At 38.4% G+C, this 14,649-nt stretch overlaps 1 protein-coding gene and 1 pseudogene across 1 annotated transcript in view; one reads left to right on the top strand and one right to left on the bottom strand.

Moving 5' to 3' along the window:
- Positions 1 to 14,649, bottom strand: part of LOC101043241 (pantetheinase) — a 37,692-nt gene that overhangs the window by 14,822 nt on the left and 8,221 nt on the right. The window contains exons 5-6 of the mRNA XM_003932448.4: positions 14,462 to 14,592; positions 503 to 695 (exon numbers count right to left, since the gene is read on the bottom strand). Coding sequence (XP_003932497.2) covers positions 503 to 695; positions 14,462 to 14,592 — 324 coding nt within the window. The remainder of the gene's footprint in view (positions 1 to 502; positions 696 to 14,461; positions 14,593 to 14,649) is intronic.
- On the top strand, positions 4,288 to 5,173 carry LOC120363204 (cyclin-G1 pseudogene; annotated as a pseudogene).

Genomic DNA, 14,649 nt, shown 5'->3' with positions numbered 1-14,649 from the left:
GCCTTTGATTCAGTCTCCACATTACAGATGTATACATGGGTATCTTTAACTATAAAGACCCTCTTGAATCTGATAAGACATGGGAGTAAAATAGATCATTTCTGTTTGTCAAGTACACTGATTTCCTTGGCAAGGAATTTTGTTTGCTCCATTCTCCTCAAGACAGAGTCTATGTGGTAAGAAGTTTTTCATTCTCACCTTGACCCATTGCCAGGGTATGTCTTTAAAAGACAAAGTCCAATAAGCAACATTATCCAGCATAATGCAGGTAGCACTTTCTGACTCCCACACACTCCCAAAAACACACTCTTGTGTTCTTATATGTACACGTAGGCCCTTGAGCCTTTTTAAAGGAGCTTTCCACATTTTATCATTACTTTCTATGCTTTACCTCCACTCGATTTCTAAAGTATGCTTATCAGTATCAATAACATACTTTTCTCCTTGCCCACTTTATTTCATTAGGCATTCACTTATCAGATTATTTGCAAGTTAATTTTACCTTATGGTAGCGTGCCACCAGTTTTCCCTGAGAATCAAATGCCACATCAGTGTTGTATTGGTAACGGCCATCATGAGGACACTGAGGGTCACTGGCATTGCATGGCTTCTTGTCCCCAATATTTGCGACAACGTAGATAGAGTTGTTCTTGGCCAGGCAACTGAGTCTTTCTTGAACTGGGGTGTGGCCAAATCTGGTATGTTTATTGGAGGAAAAAAATCTTTGTAAATCAATCTTAGCTTTTAACAAAATCTTGAATGATAGTTGCCTAAACCTATTATTTGATATATGGAAAAATAAATTCTAAATAACAATAATTAGAAAAGAAGGATTAAGACAAGAAAGGAGTTCAGAGAAAGCCCATGTTGAGTAAAATTGGTTGTAGGAACCTACTCTAGGATAAGATTCCAGACCGTGTAATTTTTCTTCATAACATTTATCATAATCTACGGTTATATTTTCACTTATGTGTTCATCTTATAGTGTCTGCAGCATCCTATGGATATCATGGGTCAATGACCTACATATTATGTTTATTAAACTTATGTCTAACAGGAAAGAGGCATTAAAAATATTTGGGGGTGGGTGTGGTTGCTCATGCCTGTAATTCCAGCAATTTGGGAGTGCAAGGAGGAAGGATTCCTTGAGCTCAGGAGTTTGAGACCAGCCTGGGCAACAAAGCAAGACCCTGTCTCTATGAAAATGAAAAAAAAATAGCCAGGCATGGTGGTGTGTGCCTGTAGTCTCATATACTTGGGAGACTGAGGTGGGAAGATTGCTTGAATTTGGGAGTTTGAGGCTACAGTGAGTTCTACTGCATTTTAACCTTGGCAACAGAGCAAGACTCTATCTCAAAAAAAAAATTTTTTTTGAATCAGTTAACAAAAGCTCAGAGGTAGGGAGATCCTGAGAAGATAGAATAGTAGGGAGTTTTTCTGCCACTTAGATAACAATTGCACTGATGGAATCTGTCTGATATTACTATTTAGGAGCTCTAGTGCTTGCAACTTCCAGGGAAGGCTTGGAAGATAATTCACAGTTAGTTTCAGTCCATTTTGGGGTGGTTACCAATTCTTCATCCCCTGTCCCCATAACAGGCTGTCATGGCTGTGTCCCTAAAGCAGCTTGCAGGCAGCTTATGGGAGCAGTAAGACCTTGTCTTTCAAATATGCAAGATCTATGTTCTGATCACTAATTGCTGCTTCTGATCATGGAGGTACAAGCACAAAGGCAAGCAGCTATTGTCACGTATACACACACACACACACACACACACACACACACACACACCATTTTTGTAAGCCCACTCTCTCGCTGAAGTGGCTTCCAGGAGATTTAAAGAATCAATGCCTTATTATTTTCTCCTTTTTTTTTCTTTTTCTCCTTTTGGGTAGTGAGACATTTAAGGAATAAGACATATAAAAGCAATCAAATATACAGGGAAATTTAGAAAGTCAGCATACGTGACCAGGGAAAGGCACATGCTCATAAAAGGCCTAAGAAGACCTTAAATTTACATCTCAAGCTGATCCTCAACACAAACATCCTACAACAACAACAACAAAACAATCATAGCAAACCCAGAGTATCTGATCTCCAGAGTAACCACATGATGATTCAAATGTCTAGTTATCAACCAAAAAAATCACAAATTATACAAAGAAACAGGAAAGTATGACTCACTCAAAGGAAAAGAAAAATAAACTAACTAAAATCGTCCCTGAAAAAGACCACATGACAGACCTACTAAACATAAACTTTAAAACAATGGTTTTTACAGATGCTTAAGAAAATAAAGAAAGATGTGGAGAAAATCAGAGAACAAAACAAAGTAGAAATATCAATACAAAGATAGAAACCTAAAAAAAGTCTGGAGCTGAAAATTATAATAACTGAAATGAAGATTTTACAGAAGGATTCAAAGAAAGAAAGAGAAAAAGAGAGAAAGAAAAAAGAAAGAGAGAGAGAAAAAACAGAAATAAAGAGAGAAATAAATGGAGGGAGGGAGAAAGGAAGGAAGGAGGGAGGGAGGGAGGCAGAGAGAGAGGGAGAGGGGGAAGGAAGGAAACAAGGGAGGGAGGGAGGGAGAGACGAAGGGAGGGAGGGAGAGAAGGAAGGAAGGAGGGAAGGAGGGAGGGAGGGGAAGAAGGAAGGAAGGAAGGAAGGAAGGGAGGGAGGGAGGGAGAGAGAAAGGGAGGGAGGGAGGGAGGATATAGAGCTTTGCAAATTTAGTAACAAATAGACACCATTAAAGCCTTTGAAGACAGAAGCAACCCAGTCAAAATTTTCTTCATAAAGATAAATAGAACACTGAATATAGAATGTACTAGAACAATGAGAGACTAAATGCAGGGGACTCATTAGGAAGTTGTTGCCATAGTTCAAATAAGAGATAACAAGGATATGCTAGGGTAGTACCAGCTAGTGTGAAACTTTGGAAATCCTGGAGCATTTGTTAATGCCTGATTTCTTTATTTTTTTTTTCAAAGTTACCAATAATTGTCCAAGTAAAGCAATTAAAATGCAATTTTGAAAATCATATTTAACATATTGGCATACTTATCCTCTATTGCACAACTCTGAAATTATAAATGGTTCACACCAGGTTATTGAAGAATAGCTAAGAAGGCTGTGATACCATGTATGAATAAAAATTTGGTGCCATCAAATCTTGGCTATTGAATCTACAAACAAATTTGTGTAATTAATATAAGGAAAACCATAGCAATCACTTATAAAACATATCCTTGAAAAGATCAGAAAAGGATATAATAACACATGTGGAAAATTATTATTTCACTGTGTTTGTAAGAAAGAACAACCATTCAATAGTTTAACCCACCTTTGCTTCAATTAATATGTGCAATGCATAGATATAAATTACAACACATTGAACCACTTGAAACACGTTTACCTCCTGTCTTTTTGGATCACCTGAAGTGGTGGAATAAGTAGCTTGTGGTTTTGGTTTCCTGAAACAGTTCTGATGACAAACATATTTTCCTACTGTCTCTATTAGTCTTCATGTATTCTAATATATTTCAATTCAAGGTACATTTCTCAGACTGTTTGGTACATACATAAAATGCTCCAAAATTAGACCACCATGTCCTGATTTCAGGTTTAAAAATTCAGTTTGCTTATGTGTGCCTGAAATCTGCCTGTTGCTTCATCCATGATATTTGCTGAGTCTTTCATGCATGCAGAGTTTTGTTCTGGATACAAATGAAACAGAGTAATTGAAATTTTTTTTCCAAGGTTGCTTTCAAAGTGTTCAATCTCTAGGTATAACAAAAAATCATCAATTATTGAAGAAGACATTTACTAACCTAAAGTCAGCACATGTTAAGTATTCAACAAATACTTGTTAGGTTTTGACACAACACAAATCACTATATTAGACATGTGGGCAACTGGGGGAAGTATATTCCAGGCAGAGCTGTCCAAGCACACAGTGTGAGAGACATAGAAATTTCAGATGTGGTTGCTATGTTTATAAAGCATTAGACTTACTGGAGAAACAATGTGTGCACACAAAACTCTGAAATAATAGTATGAAATCATATGCAATCAAATATCAAAATGCCTTTTCAGCCCTTCGGCTCCAAGCTGACCCTGACAAGGGCAATATGGCAGCTCTTCAGAGACCTGAACCCAGGAAGCCTCCCCCTCCTTGGGCCTGTCTCTTTCCCTTGTTTCCTAGGCCTCTGAGATTGGATTATGTGGAGTGATGTGAGGGCCAGTCCAAGAAGGGTGTTTACCACTGAGCCCTAGTCACTATCAAGATGATAGAGGTACTGACAACTGACTCTCAGAAACTGCTACACCAGCTGAATGTCCTGTTGGAAAAGAAGTCTAGATGACAGTTAAAGATCTGTGTCTTGAGACCATTTGAGTTTGCACACGATAGACATTAGCCTCAAATGACTGCAAGACTACCGGCTTTTGAAGTACAAGATGTTAGTCTAACTCAGTTCTTTGGCTTTGACATAAAGACATTTTCTCTGCCTGAATTTACTGGACAGATTCTTGTGTTAAATCAAGGTGCACCCCAAATAGCTTGGATGTGTTGGACTGAGCTTGTTCTATTTGATTATAAAAATCCACAGGACAGAAAAGGAATGTCCCATTGGCAACTGATGTGTTCCAAATAAGTGAATATAGGTTCACGGTTTCAGACTTAATGAGAATAGAATAGATTGTATTGGAGAAGATGTAATATAAAGTGAAAACTACTGCTGCCTTTCAATTTCTGCAACTCCACTATCCACTCATTCAAGAGAACTTGCGATTTGAAAGGAGAAATTACTTCAGTTTTGACTGGAAGCCCAATTTAAGGCATGTCAGATCAAATGCTCCAAACCTTAGAGTATAAAGCAAAGCCTTCTGTGTTGATATTGTCTATAATCACATTGGAGATCCAAAACCAGAAGTGTATAGAGTTAATAAAATAAGGAGAATGTCTTCAGAAACATTCCAAGATAAATGGTAGAGATGGATACAAGCGAAGAGCTCGTATCCAAGTGTTTAACTGAATACTCATCAAAAAAGTGTTCCAAATCAAACATTCAGAAGTAGAAACAGATTGCTTCTGGGCATACTGCATTGCAACTGAAGCATAGTTACTACAGAAAAATTCACTGTCCAACAATTCCTAAAACGGCTCCCTAATTGGTAAATTTGGTTCATTGCTATTCTACATAGAGAGAAAATTTTCCAATGCTATAATTTTCTTTTACAATTACAATATTAATTATCTTCAAAATAAATAAAATGAAGTTGGAATCACAAAGGGGAAAATAACTTCACTGATCTAGCCAGTTACTATTTGAAGGCATTTACTATATAACTACATAGAAACTATAACACCTCAACAGTAAGGAATCATCCAGGCTATGATATGTAAATTAGCCATTTCATGATCTTTTCAGCTTTGAAAACTGCATCCTTCTTAATAGCATGAATTTTATAAGTAGCACTGAAATTGTATTTTTATTGCAAGTCTTGCTGTATGTAGACCCACACTCAGGCTCATTTTAAGTTACACAAGCCTGAGTAAGACAACAGGGACAAAAAGTTTAAACCATATATGAACAAATTTGAAACTATTCAAATGTAAGCAAAATCAATATGAATTTAGACATTGTACCTAAGGAAAAAGTAAGATATGGGAGATGGTTTCCACTTTGAGTTTCTGAAAACTGTTAGAGTGTTTTAACACTGTAGTTACATATCATTGCTATGGCAGTTAGATGCCTGGAAAGTAGTTATATGCTTAGTCACTGCATTTATGATATATACTTTGCGATCTAAATTTCATTTTTTAAAAATTTGCAAGGGCATCGTCTGCCTTAACACTTTCTCTGCCCCTCAGATCCCGTAAGGTGAGGGAGGGGGCCCTCACAAGGGTGGAACAATGGCAGCAGGCTGGCCACGTGCACAGCCACCACTACCCCTGACCTGTGGCTACTCCTGGGACAGGAACTGCTCAGCCACCCACTGACACCCATCTTGGCCATTCCCACTGCTTCCCGAAACCTGTCCCAGTCTGGGGCTGAGCTTGAGTGGGATGGGAAGAAGTCAAGACCCCAAGCAGAACACCAGAGGCTGGACAGGTATCTTCAACCATGTGGCGGGCATCCTGGTGATGTGAAGATGGGAAAGATGCAATGGACATGCTATGAGCTCCCTCATACAGCATTTACATTTCTTAACTCATGGTAATGATTTATCTCTTTCTACTCAAAACTAAATGTTGACATTTAGATGATTACGAATTTTAGATATAAACACTTCAAGTTTAACAGTAATATTTAAGCAGACTTCAAATTAATTTGGCTTTTTCATTGTTTATTTAAGTAAGGTTACAGTAGCAACAAAAAACTCTTTTCTGAAGCCTTTCTCCATAACCCTAATCAATAGATTCCATAATATTATAATAGATTTAAGCTAAGAAGCCTCAAAACATCACAACTAGATTAAGGAGATTCTCTGAATTTTAGGAAACTGCCTAATTAATATTACGCTATGGGGTAAGTATGTATAGATTTAAATTCATCTGTGAAGCATTCAAATCAAAGCTAAAAGTAAAAATATGAAACACCAATGACAACTGTGAATCTTCATTTCTAACGTTGATCTAACTTTCTATATTGAATCAATATATTGTATTTAGGTGATATTAAAAATGATAATCTATGTAATTTAAATGTTAAATTTAAAATGACAAAGTCTACATCAAAACCAACATTTGACTAATGAACTCTTTAGTCATAATAGAAGTTAATATCCTTGGCAGCATAAATAGTTTCTTGGCACCCATCATGCAAGTAATAGATAATCCAGAGATGTGCACTTTATTATACAGAAGGAACATACCTCAAAATAATAAAGGCTATATACAGCATATACATCAGCACCCACAGCTAACATCCGATGGAATGGGGAAAAGCTGAAAGTATTCTAAGACCTGTAACAAGACAAGAAACCCTACCTTCACCACTTCTAGTCAACATCGTACTGGAAGTCCTAGCTGGAGCAATCAGGTAAGAGAAAAAAATAAAAGATGAGGAAGCAGTGCAAGATGGCCAAATAGAACCCTCCAGCAACTGTCCTCCTGCAAGAGCCCCAAACTGAGCAGCCATCCACACAAGAAAACACCTTCATAAGGACCAAAAATTAGGAAAGCAATCACAGTACCTGGTTTTAAAATCATATCTAGGAAAAAGGCACTGAAGAAGGTAGGAAAGAAAGTCTTCAATTGCCAACACCACTCTCCGCCATCCTCCAGGTTAGCACATGCTGTGGAGAGAAAATCTGTGCTCTTGGTGGAGGGAAAGTGCAGTAATTGCAGGACTTTGCATTGAAAGTCAGTGCTGCCATGTGACAGCAGAAAGCAACATGGCACAGAATTCAGCCAGTGCCCACAGAAAGCGCATTTAGAACAGCTCTAGCCAGAGGAGAATTGTCCCTCCCAGCGGTCAGAACCTGAGTTCCACCAAGCATCACCAGTGTGGGGTAAAGTTCTCCGGGGTCCTAAATAAACTTGAAAGGTAGTCTAGGCCAGGGTTTCCCAAACCCTAAGCCACAGACTGTGGCCTGTTAGGAATTGTGCTGCACAGCAGTACCAGTCCGTGGCCTGTTAGAAACTGGCTGCACAGCAGGAGGTGAGTGGCATTACTGCCTGAACTCCACTTCCTGTCAGATCAGTTGCAGCATTAGATTCTCATAGGAGTGCAAGCCTATTGTGAACTGTGCATCTGAGGGATCTACCCTGCATGCTCCTTATGAGAATTTAACCTGATGATCTGAGGTGTAACAGTGTTATCCAGAAACCATCCTCCATCCTGTCCATTGAAAAACTGCCTTCCGCAAAACCAGTCCCTGGCACCAAAAATGTTGACGACTACTGATCTAGGCTATAAGGACTGCAATTCCTAGGCAAGTCATAGTGCTGTACTGAGCCCAGAACCAGTAGACTCAGAGTGCACATAACCTAGTGAGACACCAGCTGAGTGGTCAAAGGAGTGCTTGCATCACCCCTCCTCCAACTCTAGGCAGCACAGGTCACAGCTTTGAGAGAGACTCTGTCCCTCTGCCTTAAAAAAAGGAGAGAGGAGCATAAAGAGGACTTGGTCTTGCAACTTGGATAATAGTTAAACCACAGTAAAATAAAGCACCAAACAGAGTACTAAAGCCCCCCAACCCAGGCCCTAGCTCCCTGATGACATTTCTAGACATACACAGAACTACAAAAGAACTTCCTGCCTTGAATGGAAGAACCCAGTCCTGGCAAGATTCATCTTCTGCTAACTAAGAGCCCTTGGCTCTTGAATAAACATCAGTGATAGCCAGGCAGTACTCACCACGAGCCTTGGGTGAGACCCAGTAACATGCTGGCTTCAGGTGTGACCCAGCACATTCCTAGCTATGGTGGCCATGGGGAGAGACTCCTGCTTTGGAAAAGGAGAGGGAAGAGTAAAAAGTGCTTTGTCTTACAAATTGGGTACCAACTTAGCCACAGTAACATAAAGCACCAAGCAGACTCCTAAAGCCCTCAATTCTAATTCCGGGACTTATCTCCTGGATGGGATTTCTAGACCCACCCTGGATCAGAAAAGAACCCACTGCCCTCTCCTATAAGAAATGCTAAAGAGGCCGGGCGCGGTGGCTCAAGCCTATAATCCCAGCACTTTGGGAGGCCAAGGCGGGTGGATCACAAGGTCGAGAGATCGAGACCAACCTGGTCAACATGGGGAAACCCCGTCTCCACTAAAAATACAAAAAATTAGCTGGGCGTGGTGGCGCGTGCCTGTAATCCCAGCTACTCAGGAGGCTGAGGCAGGAGAATTGCCTGAACCCAGGAGGCGGAGGTTGTGGTGAGCCGAGATCGCACCATTGCACTCCAGCCTGGGTAACAAGAGCGAAACTCCGTCTCAAAAAAAAAAAAAAAAAAAGAGAAATGCTAAAGAAATTTCTTCAATCTGAAAGAAAAGGACATCAATAATCAATAAGAAATCATCTGAAGGTACAAAACACACTGGTAGTAGTAAGTACACAGACAAACATGGAGTGTTATAATTCTAATTGTGGTATAAACTTCTCATATCTTGATTAGAAAAACTAAAACAAGAACCAATAAAAAATAATAACTATAAAAGCTTTTTAAGATGTAGACAGTATAATAAGATAGAAATGGAAACTATTAAAATTAGGAAGTATGGGGGATGAAGTTAAAGTATGGAGTTTTTATTAGTTTTCGCTTTGCTTGTTTGTTTATGTAATAGATGTTAAGTTGTCATCAGTTTAAAATAATAAATTACACGTTGTTATTTGCAAGCTGCATACTAACATCAAATAAAAAAACCTACAATGGATACACAAAAAATAGAATGCAAAAATTAAAATATACCATCGAGAAAAATGCCTTCAAAAAGGAAGACAACACCAAAAAAACAAACAGAAAAGAGAAAACAAAATGGCAGGAGTATGTCCTTAGTTAGCCATGGTAACATTGAATGTACATGGACTAAACTCTCCAGGCAAAAGACAGAGTGGCTGAATGGATAAAAATAAATAAATAAAAGGCAATGATCTATTGTGTACAAGAAACACATTTCACAGATAAAGATACACATAGACTGAAAATAAAGAAATAGCAAAAGATATTCCATGCAAATGGAAAGCAAAAAGGAGCAGGGGTAGCTACATTTTTATCAAACAGAATAGATTTCAGGACAAAAACCATAAAAAGAGACAAAGAAATTACTTATATAATGATAAAGAGGTCAACTTAGTCAGATGATATAACAATTGTAAATATATATGCACCTAATACTTGCACACACAGATACATATTAAAAAAATAATATTAGAGCTAAAGAGAGAGATAGACCTCAACGCAATAATAGCTGGAGATTTCAACACCCCACTTTCAGCATTAGACAGATCATCCAGGGGGAAAAACAATAAAGAAACATTGGACTTAATCTGCATAATAGATCAACTGGACCTAACAGAAAATTTCATCCGGTGGCTGCTGAATAAACGTTCATCTCCCCAACACAGGGATCATTCTCAAGGAGAGACCATATGTTAGGTCACAAAACAAATCTTAAAACATTTTTAAAAATTGAAATCATATCAAGTATCTTCTCTGACCAAAATGGAATAATACTAGAAATCAATAGCAAAAGGAATTTTGATAACTATACAAACATACAGAAATTTAACAATCTGCTCCTGAATTACCAGTGAGTTAATGAAAAAATCAAGAAGAAAGTTATGCAACATACCAAAACCTATGAAATACAGCAAAGCCAGTCTAAGAGGAAATTTCATAGCTATAAGTGCCTACACTAACAAAGAAGAAAACCTTCAAATAAACAGCCTAATGATGCATTTAAAAAAAAAAAAAAAGACTAGAAAAGGAAGAGCAAACCAAACCTGAAATTTGTAGAAGAAAAATAATAAACATCAGAATGAAATAAATGAAATTGAAATAAAAAACAATGCAAAAGAACAACAAAACAAAAAGTTGGTTTTTTGAAAAGATAAACAAAATTGACTTTTATTGAGACTAAGAAAAAAGATAGGGGACAAGTAAACTCAGAGATGCAAAATGAGACATTATAACCAATACTGCAGAAATTCAAAAGATCTTTATAGATTACTATGAGCAACTATATATGGATAAATTGGAAAACCTAGAAGACATGAATAAATTCCTAGACACATACAACCTAACCAGATTGAACCATGAAGAAGTTCAAAACCTGAATAGACCAATAACAAATAATCAGATTGAAGCTGTAATAAAAGTTCTCCCAGCAAGAAAAGGACAGGACTTAATGGCTTCAGTGCTGAATTTTAACAAACAATTAAAGAAGAACTAACACCAATCCTATTCAAACTATTCCAAAGGATAGAGAAGGGAATACTTCCAAACTTATTCAATGAGGCTAGAATTACCCTGATACCAAAACCAGACAAAGACACAAAAAAGAAAACTACAGCCCAACATCCCTGATGAACATTGATGCAAAAATCTTCAACAAAATGCTAGCGAATCAAATGCAAGAACACATTTAAAAATTATTCATTATGACCAAGTCGGATTTATCCAAGAAGTGCAAGGATGGTTCAACATATGCAAAAAAATTAATGTGACACATCATATTAAGAGAATGAAGAAAAAAACTGTATGATCATTTCAACTGACACTGAAAAAACATTTGATAACATTCCACATTCCTTCATAATAAAAACTCTCAATAACTGGGTATAGAAGGAGCATACCTCAACACAGTAATAGCCATTTATGACAGGCCCATGGCTAGTATCATACTGAGTGGGGAAAAACAAAGGTTTCCTCTAAGATCTAGAAAAGATGAAGATGTCCATTTTCACCACTATTATTCAACATAGCACTGGAGGTCCTCACTAAAGTAATCAGACAAGAGAAAAAATACCTCCAAACTGCGTTCAGAATCTGTTTACTTCTCAATACCGAAACGTCTACCATCTTGGTCTCAGGCACCATCATCTCTCTGCCCGAATCACTACAGCTTTTAACTGCCCCCTGCTTCTTTGCTGACCTATACCTGGAGTGTGTTCTCTACATTGTGTTCCTCCTGCCCTTCCGCCTCCATTTCCTACTTTTCTCCTCCTCTGTCACATCACTTCAACCACACTAACCCTTTTTCCGTTCTATAAGTTAGACACATACTCTGACCTCTGGATCTTGGAATTTAGAATTCCGCCAGCCTGAAATGCACTTTTCTCAGATACTTGTATGATTTACTGCCTCATTTCCTTCAGGCCTTTGCTGAAATGTCACTGTGATGCCCTCTGATGACCTTTTAAAAATTTCAGCCCCAGGCTTGCCACCCTATTCACCTTCTCTGCTTTACTTTTTCCATAACATTTACTTTCACCTCATATTATAAATAGGTAGACAGATGAAAGATATCTATATAAAGATAGATAGATGACAGATAGATAAATAGATAGATTAGATAGATAATTATCTTTTTAAAAAAATTATTACCTCCCCACACTAGAATATAAATTTCAAGAGGCCAGGAATTTTTAAGCTGTTTTGTTCACTTCATTGCCCAGAACAATGTCTAGACATAATAGATATTTTTAAAAAAATTGCTGAGTTAATTAATTAAGGCAGCTGGGCAAGATGGCTCACACCTGTAATCTTAGCACTTTGGGAGGCCAAACAGGTGGATCACTTGAGGCCAGCAGTTCAAGACCAGCCTGGCCAACGTGGTGAAACCTGTCTTTACTAAAAATAGAAAAAACTAGCCAGATGTTGTGGCTCACACCTGTCGTCCCAGATACTCAGGAGGCTGAGGCACGAGAATTGCTTGGACCCAGGAGGCAGAGGTTGCAGTAAGCTGAGATCACACCACTGCACTCCAGCCTGGGTGACACAGTCTCTCTCAAAAAAAAATTTAAAAAAAAGAGAGAGAGACAGAATTAAGGCAAGACATTGAGACATCATTAGTGATGGAAAACATGAAGAGGCAATCGGGTTCCTTGCAATGAAGTGAATGGGAAATCCTTTTAGGAATATTCAGGAGGCCCTTGGAGATGAGGTTCTAGGGAATTCAGAAATAAGTCAGTTCAATTCATAGTGGATGTCATAAAAGAGTGCTTGCCTTTTAGAAACGGAACCACTGACATATAACATGTTTCAAAAAGAAATAATTATGATACAATTAAATAAGAATAGAGTAAATGATTATGATCAATAACATTGGATTTTGTCAAAATTCACCTTGTCAAAACCAAGGTATCTCTATAAATAATCATCATGGGTTGGTTTGTTGAGACAGAGTCCAGCTCTGTCACCCGGGCTGGAGTGCAGTGGCACTATCTTGGCTCACTGCCACCTCCACCTCCCTTCAAGCAGTTCTCTATGCCTCAGCCTCCTCAGTAGCTGGGATAATAGGTGCCCACCACTGCGCCCCACTAATTTTTGTATTTTTAATAGAGATGGGGTTTTGCCATATTGGCCAGGCTGGTCTCAAACTCCTGACCTCAGGTGATCCACCCACCTCAGCCTCCCAAAGTGCTGGAATTACAGGAGTAAGCTACCATGCCCATCCAGTTTGTGGGCTTATTTATTGTTTTTGTTTTTTTATTATTATACTTTAAGTTCTGGGATACATGTGCAGAACCTGCAGGTTTATTACACAGGTATGCATGTGTCACAGTGGTTGGCTGTACCCCATCAGTCTGCCCTCTACATTAGGCATCTCCTAATGCTATCCCTCCTCTAGCCCCCACCCCCTGACAGGCCCCAGTGTGTGATGTTCCCCTCCATGTGTCCATGTGTTCTCACTGTTCACGTCCCACTTATGAGTGAGAACATGCAGTGTTTGGTTTTCTGTTCTGTTAGTCTGCTGAGAATGATGGTTTCCAGCTTCATCCATGTCCCTGCAAAGGACATGAACTCATTTTTTATGGCTGTATAGTTTTCCATGCTGTATATGTGCCACATTTCTTTATCCAGTCTATCACTGATAGGCTTGGGTTGGTTCCAAGTCTTTGCTATTGTGAACAGTGCCACAATAAACATACATGTGCATGTGTCTTTAGAGTAGAGTGATTTATAATCCTTTGGGCATACACCCAGTAATGGGATTGCTGGGTCAAATGTTATTTCTGGTTCTAGATCCTTGAGGAATCGCCACACTGTCTTCCATAATGGTTGAACTAATTTAGACTCCCATCAACAGTGTTAAAGTGTTCCTATTTCTCCACATCCTCTCCAGCATCTGTTGTTTCCTTTTTAATGATCGCCATTCTAACTGACATTGTGTGGTTTGGAGAACAGTCCCAAAAGAGGAATTCCTAAAACAATTTTAGTCATGTGTATTCAGAAACAAGTATGTGAACTGACATGATTTTCTTAGGTGTATAAAGTATTGGTTTCCTTACATTAAAATTAATAGTGCTGCTTTCATCATACTTAGTATCTCTTTAGTCTGAACCTGAATTACACCACTTTCAATCCTGCCATATCACCTCTGAGGTTACAATCAGCTTAAGGACTTTACTACATTAACCTCATCAGTTATCTTATCAACGAGAAAGGAAAAACTATTAATCTTAAACTGACATGAGTCTACTTTGCCATTTACTCTTACAGTTTTCAAATCTCAGAGCCACACAGGGAAATATTTTTCTGTTCACTGGTGAGGAGTCAGAGACCAGAGACATTCACATTGAATGTGATGATTTCTAAGCTACCTTCCAGCTCTGATTTCTGTGACTTCATAATTCATATTTACTTTCCCAGTAAATATACCCATAGTAGATGAAAGATAAGCTATCCTGAAACTTAGAGTTGATGATGGATCTATGCAACGATCGTCCACAAAGTTTTCCCAGGTAAAACAATTTGATGTTCACTAGTGAATTTTTCACAACTTACTTCTTTACCTGTTAGGATTATCACAGGGGATCCAGTTTACTTGAGGGTGTGGGATGTCCTCCAAATACGGGTAGATGGATTCCCTGTTGAAGTTCCAGCCATAAAGAGCATCTTCTGGAGTCACAATAATATGTGCACCCTGTTAAAAATGCAGCTTAATCAAAAAGGAAGCTGAGGAACTGAGCAGCTGAGTAAC

Source organism: Saimiri boliviensis, chromosome 4 (assembly GCF_048565385.1).
Source record: "Saimiri boliviensis isolate mSaiBol1 chromosome 4, mSaiBol1.pri, whole genome shotgun sequence".
NCBI classification, from domain to species: domain Eukaryota; kingdom Metazoa; phylum Chordata; class Mammalia; order Primates; family Cebidae; genus Saimiri; species Saimiri boliviensis.
Note: the sequence above shows the minus strand (reverse complement) of the source record. Positions and strands in the feature narration are given on the sequence as shown.